General features: G+C 67.4%; 2 protein-coding genes across 2 annotated transcripts; one reads left to right on the forward strand and one right to left on the reverse strand.

The window, feature by feature from the left end:
- Window positions 1-1,721: 1,721 nt before the first annotated feature.
- Window positions 1,722-6,523, forward strand: TOR1A (torsin family 1 member A). The gene is made up of 5 exons (XM_055130594.1): window positions 1,722-1,974; window positions 2,234-2,499; window positions 4,526-4,701; window positions 5,296-5,423; window positions 6,145-6,523. Exons 1-5 carry the CDS (start codon window positions 1,785-1,787, stop codon window positions 6,393-6,395), a joined length of 1,011 nt encoding a protein of 336 aa, XP_054986569.1. The 5' UTR covers window positions 1,722-1,784; the 3' UTR covers window positions 6,396-6,523.
- Window positions 6,524-7,422: 899 nt separating this feature from the next.
- Window positions 7,423-12,373, reverse strand: TOR1B (torsin family 1 member B). The gene is made up of 5 exons (XM_055130601.1): window positions 12,137-12,373; window positions 11,717-11,982; window positions 10,241-10,416; window positions 8,519-8,646; window positions 7,423-8,429 (listed from the first exon to the last, which is right to left on the reverse strand). The coding sequence occupies exons 1-5, from the start codon at window positions 12,333-12,335 to the stop codon at window positions 8,188-8,190; spliced, it is 1,011 nt and encodes a 336-aa protein (XP_054986576.1). The 5' UTR covers window positions 12,336-12,373; the 3' UTR covers window positions 7,423-8,187.
- Between the last annotated feature and the right edge of the window lie 898 nt (window positions 12,374-13,271).

Below are 13,271 nucleotides of genomic sequence, written 5' to 3' on the forward strand. Positions count from 1 at the left end.
AGACCCCGCGGGGAGTCATCCCTGAGCGCAGAACCAGGAGTGGCCCCAAACCAAAGATTTGCCCTGTTCAGCTCCTCGAAGGGGAAGCAGGACCCCGAGTGTGGGGTTGCCCGTATCCCAAACAGGGCTGGAGGGGTGAGGGGTGGGGGGCTACAGCAGAGAGAACTGACAGCCTCCGCTCGCTGTGTCGGTGACCAAGGCCAGTCAGCAAGAGTTCGCTCTGTCAGTAGCATGTAACTAGTGTTAAAAATAGTATGTTATGGTGGGGGGTGTGCTCGCCTTGCCCCTGGTCCACCCAGGTTTGTCCCTAGGCGCCACATATGGTCCCTGGACCCCACGCGGAGTGACCCTTGAGTGCAGAGCTAGGAGCGACCCCTTCTGGCCGGAGACGACAGTGCAGAGGGTCGGTGCTTGCCTTACTCGCGGCCGGCCTCAGTTCCATCCCGGTGCCACACAGAGCACCACCAGAAGCGATCCCTGGCACCAGAGGGGCGCATCACCGCTCACCTACCCCAGTCCAGAGGGACAATCTATTGTAATGAAGAGATCCAAGTCCAATCGATCACAGGGCATCCTGCAAAGACGTTACCACAGCAGACCCAAGCACCGAGAGAGGGAGAAATGTGCAGCCAGCGCGTCGGTAAAGGGACAGGATAGAAACGGGAGCGGGAGCGCTGTGGCGCCTTCGGGTCGTGTCCTACCAGCACCCGCGGGCTCATTCTGGAAACAAAGGCAGCAACCAGCCTAGTGCACGGTGAAAGGCGGAACCGGGAGCCAGCGAGGGCTGCATTCCTTCTCGGTAATCCTCAGATTCAAAGCTGTTCAAAGAGCTGAATAAAGGGGCTGGAGCGACAGCACAGCGGGGAGGGCGTTTGCCTTGCACACGGCGACCCCGGTTCGGTTCCCAGCATCCCATAGGGTCCCCTGAGCACAACCAGGGGTGATTCCTGAGTGCAGAGCCAGGAGTGACCCCTGTGCCTCACTGGGTGTGACCCGAAAAGAAAAGAAAACAACAACAAAGAACTGAATAAAAGCTTGGGGGGCCGGAGTGAAGTATGGGGGGCGGGAATGACAGTAGAGCTTACCTTACCGCGCTGACCTGGGTTCCAACCCCCCATCCCAAGTGGTCCCCCAGGCATTGCCGTAATTCCTGAGTGCAGAGCCAGGAGTAAGTCCTAGAAATCAGCAGGCGTGGCCCCAAATAAAATAAGCAATGAGACCATTTAGTGGGTGCCAGAGCAAGGAGACCTGAGTAAACTGGGTCAGAGGGAGCATCACCTGCCAGCAGGCGTTCAGTGGTGAGCTGAACGAAGTATACGCACGGTTTTCAGCATCTAGTGCTACACTGCAAAGTTGCTCAGTTAAACAAATGTAAACTCGGGGGTGATGCGCTAGTACACGGGGTTACTGGTTAGGGCACATGTCCTGGGGTTGTAGTTCTGAAAAATATTTCTAAATCATTGGAGAGAAAAATCCATAAGTCGTCAATGCGAGAAATCGTCTAACAATTTTTTTCAAATGACCGACATCTCCCTCATACCTTCACTGCAATAAATAAACCGCGCTTGGGCCCACGACTTCCATGTAAACAAGTGGGCGGGGAGCGGGAGAATCCGAACAGTGTGACGTAAGCGGGCGCGGCATCTGCCCTCACCAAGATGGCGGCCGCCGGCGCCGCGCCCCTACCAAGGTGGCGGCGGCGCCGGAAGGCACCGGAAGCGCGCGAGGCCGTCGCGCGCGCCGGCTGTCAACGCGAGAACGCGCGGGGCGGCGCGGGTCCGGGCATGAAGCCGGGCCGGGCCGCGCTGGCCCTGCTGCTGCTGCTGCTGCTGGCGCCGGGCGCGGTGCGCGCGGTGGAGCCCATCAGCCTGGGCCTGGCCCTGGCCGGCGTCCTCACCGGCTACATCTCCTACCCGCGCCTCTACTGCCTCTTCGCCGAGTGCTGCAGCCAGAAGCGGAGCCTGAGCCGGGACGGTGGGCGGCGCGCGGGGGGCGCGCGGGGGGCGCGCGGGGGGCGGCGGGCCGGGCCGGGCGGGCGGGCGGGCGGGGCGGGGGGCGCGCGGCCGGGGCGGCCGGGCCGGGGCCGGCGGGCTCCGGGCGGCCGGGATCGCGGCGCGGACTTCGGCCGGGGCGCGCTGCAGCCGGACTCCGCCCGGCGGTGGCCGCGGGGGGTGTGTCCGGGCCCGGCGCTGCCCGCGGCCCCCGGCGCTGACCGGCCCTGCCCTCGGCCCAGCGCTGCAGAGGGACCTGGACAGCAAGCTCTTCGGACAGCACCTGGCCAAGAAGGTCATCCTGAACGCGGTGTCGGGCTTCATCAGCAACCCCCGGCCCAGGAAGCCGCTCACCCTCTCCCTGCACGGGTGGACCGGCACCGGCAAGAACTTCGTCAGCAAGATCATCGCCGAGAACATCTACGAGGGCGGCCTGCACAGCGACTATGTCCACCTGTTCGTGTCCACGCTGCACTTCCCCCACGCTTCCAACCTCACCCTGTATAAGGCAAGCGCGGGTCGGGGGCGCTCTCGCGGGGGTGGTCTGCGGGGGCCGGTGGGGGCACGGGCAGGCCACCTGCAGGTGAGTGAGGCCCTCGGGGCTCACCCCTGGGAAGGCCTAGTAGCGGGGTTCCCTAAGCCCTTGGTAGAAGGGGACTGGGGGACGCTCGGACTCCGGGCAGTGCCCGGTCGGGGCTTAACTCCTGGCCCTGTGCTCAGGTGGCTGTAGGGACGCAACCCGAGTACCCGTTCCGCTTTTCCTCCCACCCTGTGTCTCACTGAAGGGTCGCCAGCGTGGTTCCGGGCACCGTGGATAACCTTTTTGCTTTTTTGTTGTTTTTTTTTTGTGTGTGTGGGGGGGGCACACCGGGTCTGGCCATGCTCGGGGCTTACTCCTGGTTCGGACGGTGCGTGGGGGCCCATCCGGGGTGCCGGGGATTGAACCTAGGTTGGCTGCTTGCAAGGCGAACGCCCTCCCCGCCGTGCCGTGGCTCGGGCCGCAGCTGATGGCCTTTAATAGGCGGCTTCTCCACCTGTAACACGGCGGCTTGAGACTTGGGCCCCTGGCAGGTAGAGCCCAGGCGCTAAACAGGCCGGACCTGCTCCCCCTTTTGACAGAAGAATCCCCTCGCTGCTGCCTGCTGGAAGCCTTTAAGTGAGCAAAGAAGATGCCCCCCTGGGCAGGAGAGCGCGGGGTGGGGGCCGGGGCTGCTGCCTTGGACGTGGCTGATAGCTGGGCCCGCCCCACACCGCACCACCCCGCCCCAAACACCTTCAGGTGTGGCCGGAAGCCAGAGAAAGGAGATGGAACAGTAACGTAGGGGTTTCGGCACTTGCCTTGGATGGCTGACCCTAGTTGGGACCCCAGCACTGCACGTGGTCCCTGGACACCCACCAGGAGCCACCCCAGTGCACTGTCAGCAGACACACCCCCAAGCCCTCCCTGCGTCCAGAGGGCCGTCCCGCTTCCCGCCACCAGGGGGCAGCGTCGTCACGCTGGGAAACCAGGAATGAGCCTTTCCCTGTTGTGGTCCCGGGTGCAGGGATACAGGACCCTGATGAGCTGGTCCAACGGCTCAGCCTTCAGGCCCCACAGCAGAGTGACCTCTCACGCCTCCACGTGACCTGTCGGAGGCCTGGGGGCGCCCACGGGGAGCAGTCCGGTGGGGGGGGAGGAACAGGATTGGGCTCCGGGTTCTCCCAGCGGCCCCCTCGGTGAGTCGAGCCCATCCGGCTGCCCAGGACGAGCCGCTCATGCCCAGGGCTCAGAGTGAGACTCCAGAACCTTCCGGGTTTTGAGCGATGCCCAGCACAGCTCTGGGAGCGGGTGGGGGCTGGAGAGTGAGTGGGGTCGGCCACATGCAGAGCCACTGCCCCCCTCCCCTGGCTTTCTGCTCTGTGGTTGTTCCGTGTTCCAGGGGTCCAAACGGGACTCGTGGACCATCTGTACGGGACATTCACTTCCCAGCTCTCCTGTGGCACAAGGGCCTGTGCCCTTCCTCTCTGGGCACATGCATCTCTGGGCTCCAGGGGCTGGGCTTCCTCCAGGAAGTCTTCCATCCAGAGAAGGGGCATTTCTGGGTGGATTTTTATTTTTTTAACTTTTTTGGGTCACACCCACTGTGCTCAGGGGTTACTCCTGGTTCTGCACTCAGGAATTACCCCTGGCGGTGCTTGGGGGACCCTATGGGATGCTGGGAATCGAACCCGGGTCGGCCACGTGCAAGGCAAGCGCCCTCCCCGCTGTGCTATTGCTCCAGCCCCCCGAAAAATCCATTTTTATGAAGAGGGCTGGGGGCTCCGGGACACGTGACTCCAGTCCCAACGCAGACAGTGGGGGCTCAGGAGCCCGGAGGGGTGGGCTGCCCAGCCCCGCTCCGCTCCACACGGGCTTGTTCACTGGGGCCGGTGGACTAAGCCCCGGCCTGAGCCGCCCTGTGCGACTGGCCGTGGAGCCCAGGCCGCGGGTGGGGCCGCAGCCGAGGGGGGTTCCCGCGGCGCTGGCTGAGCCGCCCCTCCCCGCGCACCCGCAGGACCAGCTACAGACCTGGGTCCGAGGCAACGTGAGCGCGTGCGCCAGGTCCATCTTCATCTTCGACGAGATGGACAAGATGCACGCGGGCCTCATCGACGCCATCAAGCCCTTCCTGGACTACTACGAGCTGGTGGACCGCGTGTCCTACCGGAAGGCCATCTTCATCTTCCTCAGGTGGGCAGCCCCCGGCCCCGCCCCGCAACCGGCCCGTCCTCTGCACCCCGTGCCCACCCCCGCGCCCGGCCCATCCGCCCCGTCCCCACCCCCGCGCCCGGCCCGTCCGCCCCACGCCCGGGCCTGTCCACCCCGTGCCCACCCCTGTGCCCGCGCCCATCCTCCCCGCCCCCGCGCCCGGCCCGCCCGCCCCGTGCCCACCCACACGCTCCGCCCGTCCGCCCCGTCCCCACCCCCGCGCCCGGGCCTGACCGCCCCGTGCCCACCCCGGGCCCGTGCTTACCCCCGTGCCCACCCCCGCGCCCGGCCCGTCCACCCCGTGCCCACCCCCGCGCCCCGGCTGTCCGCCCCGTGCCCACCCCGCGCACAACTCCTCTGCCCCGTCCCCGCCCCCGGGCCGCCCGCCCCGTCCCCGCCCCCGCACCCGGGCAGTCCGCCCCATGCCCACTCCACGCTTGGCCCGGCCACCCCGTGCCCACCCCCGCGCCCGGCCTGTCCGCCCCGTGCCCACCCCCGTGCCCGCGCCCATCCTCCCCGCCCCCGCGCCCGCGCCCGGCCCGCCCGCCCCGTGCCCACGCCTGCCCGCCCTCGCAGCAACGCCGGCGCCGAGAGGATCACGGACGTGGCCCTGGACTTCTGGCGGCGCGGGCGGCAGCGGGAGGACATCCAGCTGCGGGACGTGGAGCACGCGCTGGCCGTGTCCGTCTTCAACAACAGGAACAGTGAGTGGGGCTGCGCCACGGAGGGTGCCCGGACACCCCAGGGCGGGGGCGTCCCCCACGCTGGGCCCGCGGGGGACAGGGGGCCACACATGGGTGTCACGACCCCTGGACGGCCAGGCCAGGACTCAGCCCGCGGGGCGGGGTGGTGGGGGGGGCCACACCTAGTGCTACAGGGCAGGGCTTCAGGGCAGCTGCTCCCAGCTCAGTGCTCCAGGGGTGCTCGGGGACCCTGCAGGCTGACCTCGGGGCTTGGGCGTTTGCTCTCCCGTCCCCCAGAACTCTCGCTATGGCTAGTTCGGCACCGCCCAGCTGTGGGGTCCTGAGCTTCGGCCCAGAGGCCCGGCCCAGGTTGGGGTGGGTCTGAGGCCTGGTCAGTCCGGCGGCTTCTCCGCCTCTCACCGCAGGGGCCGGGGACTTGTGGGCGGGAGGGTACCCAGCCAGGTCCGGAGAGCTCGTCCTGACGGAGAGAGGCTTGGAGGGCCCCCCCCAGGCTGACCCCACCCTGCCCCAGGCCCCCCCCCCCGTGGCCCCTGAGCCTGTCCCCGCCGCTCCCTGGTGGGGCCTTGTGAGGGGCGCGCGGACCCCGGGCAGGCCACAGCCACCCTGCTGCCCGGGTCAGGGGGACCGGCCTCTTGTCCCAGAGCTGGGCGTGCCCCCACCCCCGTGTCTGCCCTGCGCAAACGTGGCGCCTTTCCCCGCCCCTCCCCGCCCCTCCCGCCAGGCGGGTTCTGGCACAGCAGCTTGATCGACCGGAACCTCATCGACTACTTCGTGCCCTTCCTGCCCCTGGAGTACCGGCACGTGAAGATGTGCGTCCGCGTGGAGATGCGCGCCCGAGGCTATGCCGTGGACGAGGACATCGTGGCCCGGGTGGCCGACGAGATGACCTTCTTCCCGCGGGACGAGCGCGTCTTCTCCGACAAGGGCTGCAAGACCGTGTTCACCAAGCTCGACTACTACTACGACGACTGACTCCGCCGCGCTCGCCGTGTCTTGAAAATCATGTTTTTAAATATTCTCCGCCTCAAGGACGGACGACTCGCGTTTCACTGAAAAGGGCCTGACTCTATTTAAAATGGTTTTTACTGTCAGAAACCTGGCGCCTGCCTGTTTGCTGTCCCCGTGGGCGTGCGCGCACCTGTGCTTCCGAGGGCGGGGCAGGGCGGGGCGGGGGACAGAGGGTCCCGGAAAGTCCCCGGGGTATCCCAGCTGCCGCTTGCCAGGCCGGCTCCACCCCCGGCAAGGCCGGCGGCTGTGGCACCTGCGACAAGTGTCGGATTGGAGAGGGAGCCCGACCTGGCTGCTCGGGGGACCACGTGTCACCAGGCCGTTCCCCGTCCTCTCTCGGACCCTCGTGCGCTTCGTTTTGGCTCTGGGCCACCCCTCCACGGAGCTGGAGGTGGAACCGGGGTCGCCCGTGCCAAGCCACCTTGTCCCTGCAGGGCGTCCAGCCCCAAGCGTGATTCTGTCCCAGCTGGACTCAGGGCCAGCCTCTGGCCAGGGGCCCCCAGCCTCAGTAGCGAGTCTGTGATTGTGGCAAAGCAGAGGTGCGCCTCAGGACAGGTGCCCTCAACACCCCCCCCCCCAGACTCAGGGCCCAGAAACGGGGATCAGAGGTGTGGAGACAGAGGTCTTAATTCTGGGGAGCCAGGTGAGAGGGTCAGGGACAGCTGGGATACTCCCCGTGCATGCGGCCAGCCCACTCTCTCCCTGGCACCCTGTACACTGTCCTCCCCCGCCCCCGCCAGGAGTTAGCCCCGAGCACTGCTGGGTGTGGCCCCAGGCAGCGCCAGGGCCAGCCGTGAGGTTCCCGACACCTGTCCTGTCCGAAGGGCTCAGGAGCCGTGTCTGGCTTTACCCCGAGGGCGGTGGCAGGAACCACTGTGCCACCCGGCCAGCGCAGACACCCCAGCGGGCGACCCGGGGTGCTCCGGCCCCTCCTCCCAGACAGAAGCCACCCAGCCGCTCACAAGCCCGTTCGAAAGGGGCGCTGGCGTGATGAGATTTCCACTCTGGCTTTATTCTCTGACATTCAGGAGGTCGTTTCAATCGCGTGTCTGGGGCGCGTGCACGGCCGTGGCCTCCAGTTACACAACAGTAACGGTCCAAAGGTGGCCGCCACGCGTCCTTTATTGCATCATCGTCAAGGAGGCCTGGCCCGGAAGGAAGGACTGAGGGCGCCCGCCTCACCCAGCAGGTCTGGGGGGTGCGGTCTGGGCACGACACCCTCCTCTCCGCTCCCCTTCGCCCCGCCCCGCCCCGCCCCGGCGACAGTCACAGCTGAGACCTCAGGCACCTGGCACTCGGGGCCAGCGTGGGAGGGGCCGGCTGTCCCCCCGCCAGCCGTGGCCAGGGCGCCCAGAGCATCAGGACAGCAGACCCCAGCCCACCGCGCCGCCACGGCCAGCCCTGCAGCCTGCAGCCCCCGGGGGCGGAGGGCCAGGCCCCCCGGAATGGCGGCTCTGCTTCCTCCCGGGTGGGTCCCCGTCTGGCTGGGGACCCTCGTAGTGACTGTCGAGTTCCGGAGGAAACGTGGGTGCTGGGGGCGGGGCTCTGGCCGCCCCCTCCTCGTCACTGCACCCCTCAGAGCTTCAGTCTCAGGTGCCCAGGCGGCAGGCGGGCCTGGAGCTGCCCCCCGGCACGTGCAAGGCACTTGGAAGGGGGTCGGGCACGCCCCACCCTGGGGAGGGTCGGGCAGCTCCCGGCCCCGGTGCAAACGCGCAGGCCCTGGGCTGCAGAGCACGGCGGGCGGCAGCCCGCGGGGCTAGTGGACGTCCAGCCGCGCCTGGACCGTCTTGCAGCCCTTGTCCGAGTAGATTTTCTCATCTTTGGGGAAAAAGGTCATTTCGTCGGCCACCTGCGTGACGACGGCCTCGTCCACGGCGACGCCGCGGGCCCGCATCTCGGCCCGGACGCACATCTTCACGTGCCGGTACTCCAGCGGCAGGAAGGGGATGAAGTAGTCGATGAGGTTGCGGTCGATGAGGCCACTGCGCCACAGCCCACCTGCCACAGAGACACCCGCCGGGGTCACCGGGGCCCAGACGGCACGGCCAGAGGGGCGGGGGGCGGGGGCGCCTGGCCCGCGGACTCACTGTGCTTGTTGTTGAACGCCCCGACGGACAGCGCAGCCTCCAGGTCCTTCAGCTGGATGTCCTCCCGCTTCCGGCCCGCCCGCCAGTGCTCCAGGGAGGCCTTGGTGATGAGGTCGCCCCCCGCGTTGCTGGGCGTGTGAAGACACAGAAAGCGAAACTGCACGGGGCCGCCCGGGCACAGGCCTGCTCGGAGTCTATTCTGTTTTGGCTGGGGCGGGCGGGGGTGGGATGGGACCCCGCTCCTGGGCGCTCAGGAAATCGGGGATCGAACCCATTTGGTTGTGCGCGGGGCAAGTGCCCTACCTGCTGTATCACGCCAGCCCCTTTGTCCGAGGGGGCATTGTGGGGCTCACCCAGCAGTGCTCAGGGGTGCCAGTGATGGAATGGGGGGAGGGTCAGACTCACCCGTCTAACCCCTGCTCTAGCTCTAAGTTTACTGTTTGTTTGGGGGCCACACCCGGCGGTGCTCAGGGTTCCTCCTGGTCCCGTGCGCAGGGATCACTCCCCGAGGGGCGCGGGGCTCATGTGGGGTGCCGGGAACCGAGCCTGGGCCAGCCAGGTTCACGGCGAGCGCCCGACCCGCCGTGCGACAGCTCAGCCCCCTCTAAGTTCACTCTTGTTTTCGTTCTGTTTGGGGGCCACGCTCAGCGATGCTCAGGGGTTATTCCTGACCCTGCATTCAGGAATTACTCCCGGCGGGCTTGTGGGGGGCCCTCCGGGGGCCCAGGAACCAAACCCGGGTGGGCCCCAGGAAGACAGGCGCCACAGCTGCTGTGCCATCTCTCTGGCCCTCTGGGCTTGTCCCTAGGGAAGAGAGCGACTCCCCCCCTACGGGACACAGGAAATAGCATCTTCCCCGAGAGGTGTAAAGTCACTTCCAGGCCGGCACGTCAGTGCTGTGGCTTTGGGGCTGCTGCTTGGGTTTAGGGCCACCCCGAGGTCTCGGGTCCCAGCAGTGCTGGTGCCCCAGAGCCGGGGCTCAACGTGGTAAACACGTGCTCCGGCCGCGTGGCGTCACCTCCCCACGCCGCCTGTGGCTCCTTGTGATGCTCAGAAACAGGCGCAGCTCTAAGCCTTTTCCTGGGGGGCGGGGGGACCCATACCTGCAGTGCTCAGGGAGCACTCCTGGCTCCCTGGGATGCCAGGGATTGATTCTGGGTCAGGCACGCGCGAGGCCAGCGCCCGCTGTGCCAAGCTCCCGCCCAGCCCTCTGAGCTGATTATTTTTTTTTTTTGCTTTTTGCTTTTTGGGTCACACCCAGCGATGCACAGGGGTTGCTCCTGGCTCTGCACTCAGGAATCACCCCTGGCGGTGCTCGGGTGGACCATATGGGATGCTGGGAATCGAACCTGGGTTGGCCGCGTGCAAGGCAAATGCCCTCCCCGCTGTGCTATCACTCCAGCCCCTCTGAACTTATTCTTGTTTTGGGGTCACACCCAGTGACGCTCAGGGAACCACATGGGATGCCAGGGATGGAACCCGGGTCGGCCTTGGGCAAGGCGAGAGCCCTCCCTGCTGTCCTATCGCTCCAGCCTGGAAAGGGATTTTATCTCCTGCCTCCCAACAGGCCCCCCCATGCCCCCCACCCCCTGCCCACGCTGCTGCCCCCAAACACCAGGTGCTCTGGCCACGAGCGCCCCTTTGCAGGGACAGAACACGCAGCCTGTCCCCGTGGCCACACGCTGGCCCCGCGGGCGGGGTGGGTCACTGTGGGCAGCTGACCTGAGGAAGATGAAGATAGCCTTCCGGTAGGACACGCCGTCCACCAGCTCGTAGTAGTCCAGGAAGGGCTTGATGGCGTCGATCACCCCGGGGTGCAGCTTGTCCATCTCATCGAAGATGAACACGGAGCTGGCGCAGGCGCTCACGTTCCCCCGGATCCACTTCTGCAGCTGCTCCTAGACCCGCCGGGACAGGGAGGAGGGGTGGGCGATCAAGGGCCGGGTGGGGGGCCGCTGTCCACCCGGCAGGGTCAGCACGAGCACCAGGAACCGCCGTAGCCCTGAGCCCGGGGCCCTGGCCCACACCCGGGGCCACCCAGACAGGGACAATCACGTGCAAAGTGTCTTCCTCAAAGAATGGGGGGATGGGGCTGGAGTGAGAGCACAGCGGGGAGGGCATTTGCCTTGCACGCGGCCAACCCGGGTTCGATTCCCAGCATCCCATATGGTCCCCTGAGCAGCACCAGGAGTAATTCCTGAGTGCATGAGCCAGGAGTAACTCCTGTGCATTGCCAGGTGTGACCCCAAAAGCAAAAAAAAAAGAATGGGGGGAGGGTGGCCACTCACTCCCTCACTGGCATGACCCCTACCTCCGCCCCCCTGCGCAGGGCTAGGCTGCCTCAGTTCCTAAGCAAATGCCCAACGCCCCCTCCCGCCGCCCCCTGCCCCCCCCAGCCAGCAGCCACCCTCGAGTTCAGCCCCTTCCACCCCATATTTCTGGGAACAGAAAAAATTAGAAGAAAAGGATTCAGTTTGGCAGGGAGGGTGCAGGCCCCACATCCACTTCCTTCTCCCGTTTCTTGATTCTTGGGGGGCGGGGGGGAGTTCTGCACACTCAGATGGACCTGGGGCTACCCCTGGCTGTGCTGGGGGGGCTGCTCGGGGCAACTACATAACTGCATGATGCCAGCGACCGAAGCGGGTGGTGGCAGCGAGGCCAGGGCCTCACCTCCCGTCCCAGCTCTCCGGCCCTTCCTCCTCCTTCAGTTTCTGTTTCTGACCCCGGCCCCAAGGGTGCCAGCTCCACTCACAACTCAACACGGGGCGGCCAGCTCCACTGTCTGAAGCCATCAGGGAGGGGGGGCAGGACAGAGCACACAGGAGCCCTGGGGAGTGACCGCCCTCCTCTGGGTCCTCCCCTGGGCCACTTCCCTGAGCAGGGCAGGTGGGGGAGAGGAGGGAAGCCGAGTCCAGGCACAGGAAGACTCGGGCCCCTGCGCTAAGGGGTCTTGGTGGCCACGCGGAGCCGGCTGGCTGGGAGCTGTGCCCTCCGCCGGGCCACAGAGCCTGCACGGAGCAGGACACCCCACCTCTCCCGGTAAGACGGGAACACCGGCCTCTACACCCCCGGTGGATTCGTTTGGATTCAAGAAAGGAGCACTGCGCAAAGGAGTCTCGGGTTGGAGGGGGGCCCTTACTCAGCAGAAGCCAAAGTTAGCGGGGGGGGGGGGCGCCAGGGGTGGTGGGGTGCCCTTGCCTGGTACAGCTTTATCTGGTGCTCGTGAGGGAAGTGCAGGGTTGGCACGAACAGGTGGACGAAGCGGCTCTTGAGGCCCTTGGGGTGGAGGTTCTGGGCCACGATCTGGCTGACGTAGTTCTTGCCCGTGCCGGCCCAGCCGTGCAGGGACAGGGTCAGGGGCTTCTTGGGGTTCTTGTTGCTCTTGAAGCCGGCCAGCGCCTTGAGGATCACCTCGGCGGCCAGGTGCTGCCCGAACAGCTTCTCCTCCAGGTCCCGCCGGAGCGCTGCGGGGCGGGGGGGGGGGGGGGCACGTTAACGGGCGCGGGGAGGGTCGCGCGGGGCGGGGGCAGGTGCAGCTGGACCCGGGCCCCCCCGCCCCGGCGCCCCCCGCCCCGGCGCCCCCCGGCCCCCGCGCGCCCCCCGGCCCGCCCGGCCTACCCGACGCGTTGAGCGGCCGCTCCTCCTGGCAGCACTCGGCGAAGCGGCAGTACAGGTCGCGGTTGAGCAGGACGCCGGTGAGCGACGCCGCCACCCCGATGGCCAGGCCCACGCTGATGGGCTCGAAGGCCGCCGCCGTCCGCGCCGCCAGCAGCAGCCACAGCGCCGCGGCGCCCCAGAGCCGCCCGGCCGGCGGCATAGCCCCGCGCGCCCCGCCACGGCCCGGCTCCCGGGCGGCCCGCCAGACCGGACTTCCCGGTGCGTCACTTCCGCTCCCGGCCCCGCCCGCGGGCGGCCATGTTGGTGAGGGGCGGGATCCCGGCGGCGCCATCTTTGGGAGGGCCGCGAGAGGCGTCCGTCCGGCCCCGCCTCCGCGCGCTGCTCCTTTGCCCTTTGGGCGGGGCGCGGCGGGGCGGGGCGAGGGGGCGGGGCTCCGCGCGCGCGTTTCTCCCGGGCTCCGCCCCCCTGGCCTCCCGCCCGCAGGTGCTGGACCCTCGGGCTTCACCCCGGCTCCCACGGCCCAGCGCGGGGGCAGAGACCGGAATACGGACCGCACGCAGCTGGCGGAACTGGGAGCTCCAGCGGGGAGGGCGTTTGCCTTGCACGCGGCCGACCCGGGTTCGATTCCCAGCATCCCCTAAGGCCTCCCGAGCACCGCCGGGATGATTCCCGGGTGCAGAGCCGGGAGGAACCCCTGAGCATCGCCGCCGGTGTGACACCCCCCCAAAAATAAATCTACACTGGGGCCAGGTTGATAGCACGGAGGGGGGCGCCGGCCTCGCCTGGAGCTGACCTGGCACCCCTGGCACCGTAGCCGGTGCCCGCACTCCGCCAGGAGTGACCCCTGAGGGTCGCCCAGAAACAAAACTCAAACAGCAATGGGAAACTGGGCCTGGGATGTGTCTCAGCGGCGAGGTAAGGCGGTGGGAGTCAACCCTCAGAGCCACTCAGCGAAGGTCAAGTTTCTCTCGGGGCTGGAGCGACAGCACAGCGGGGAGGCCTTGCATGCGGCCGACCCGGGTTCGATTCCCAGCATCCCATATGGTCCCCTGAGCACCCCCAGGAGTGATTCCTGAGTGCAGAGCCAGGAGTAAGCCCTGAGCATCGCCGGGTGTGACGCAAGAAATAATAATAA

This window comes from Sorex araneus, chromosome 1, assembly GCF_027595985.1.
Source record: "Sorex araneus isolate mSorAra2 chromosome 1, mSorAra2.pri, whole genome shotgun sequence".
Lineage (NCBI taxonomy): Eukaryota > Metazoa > Chordata > Mammalia > Eulipotyphla > Soricidae > Sorex > Sorex araneus.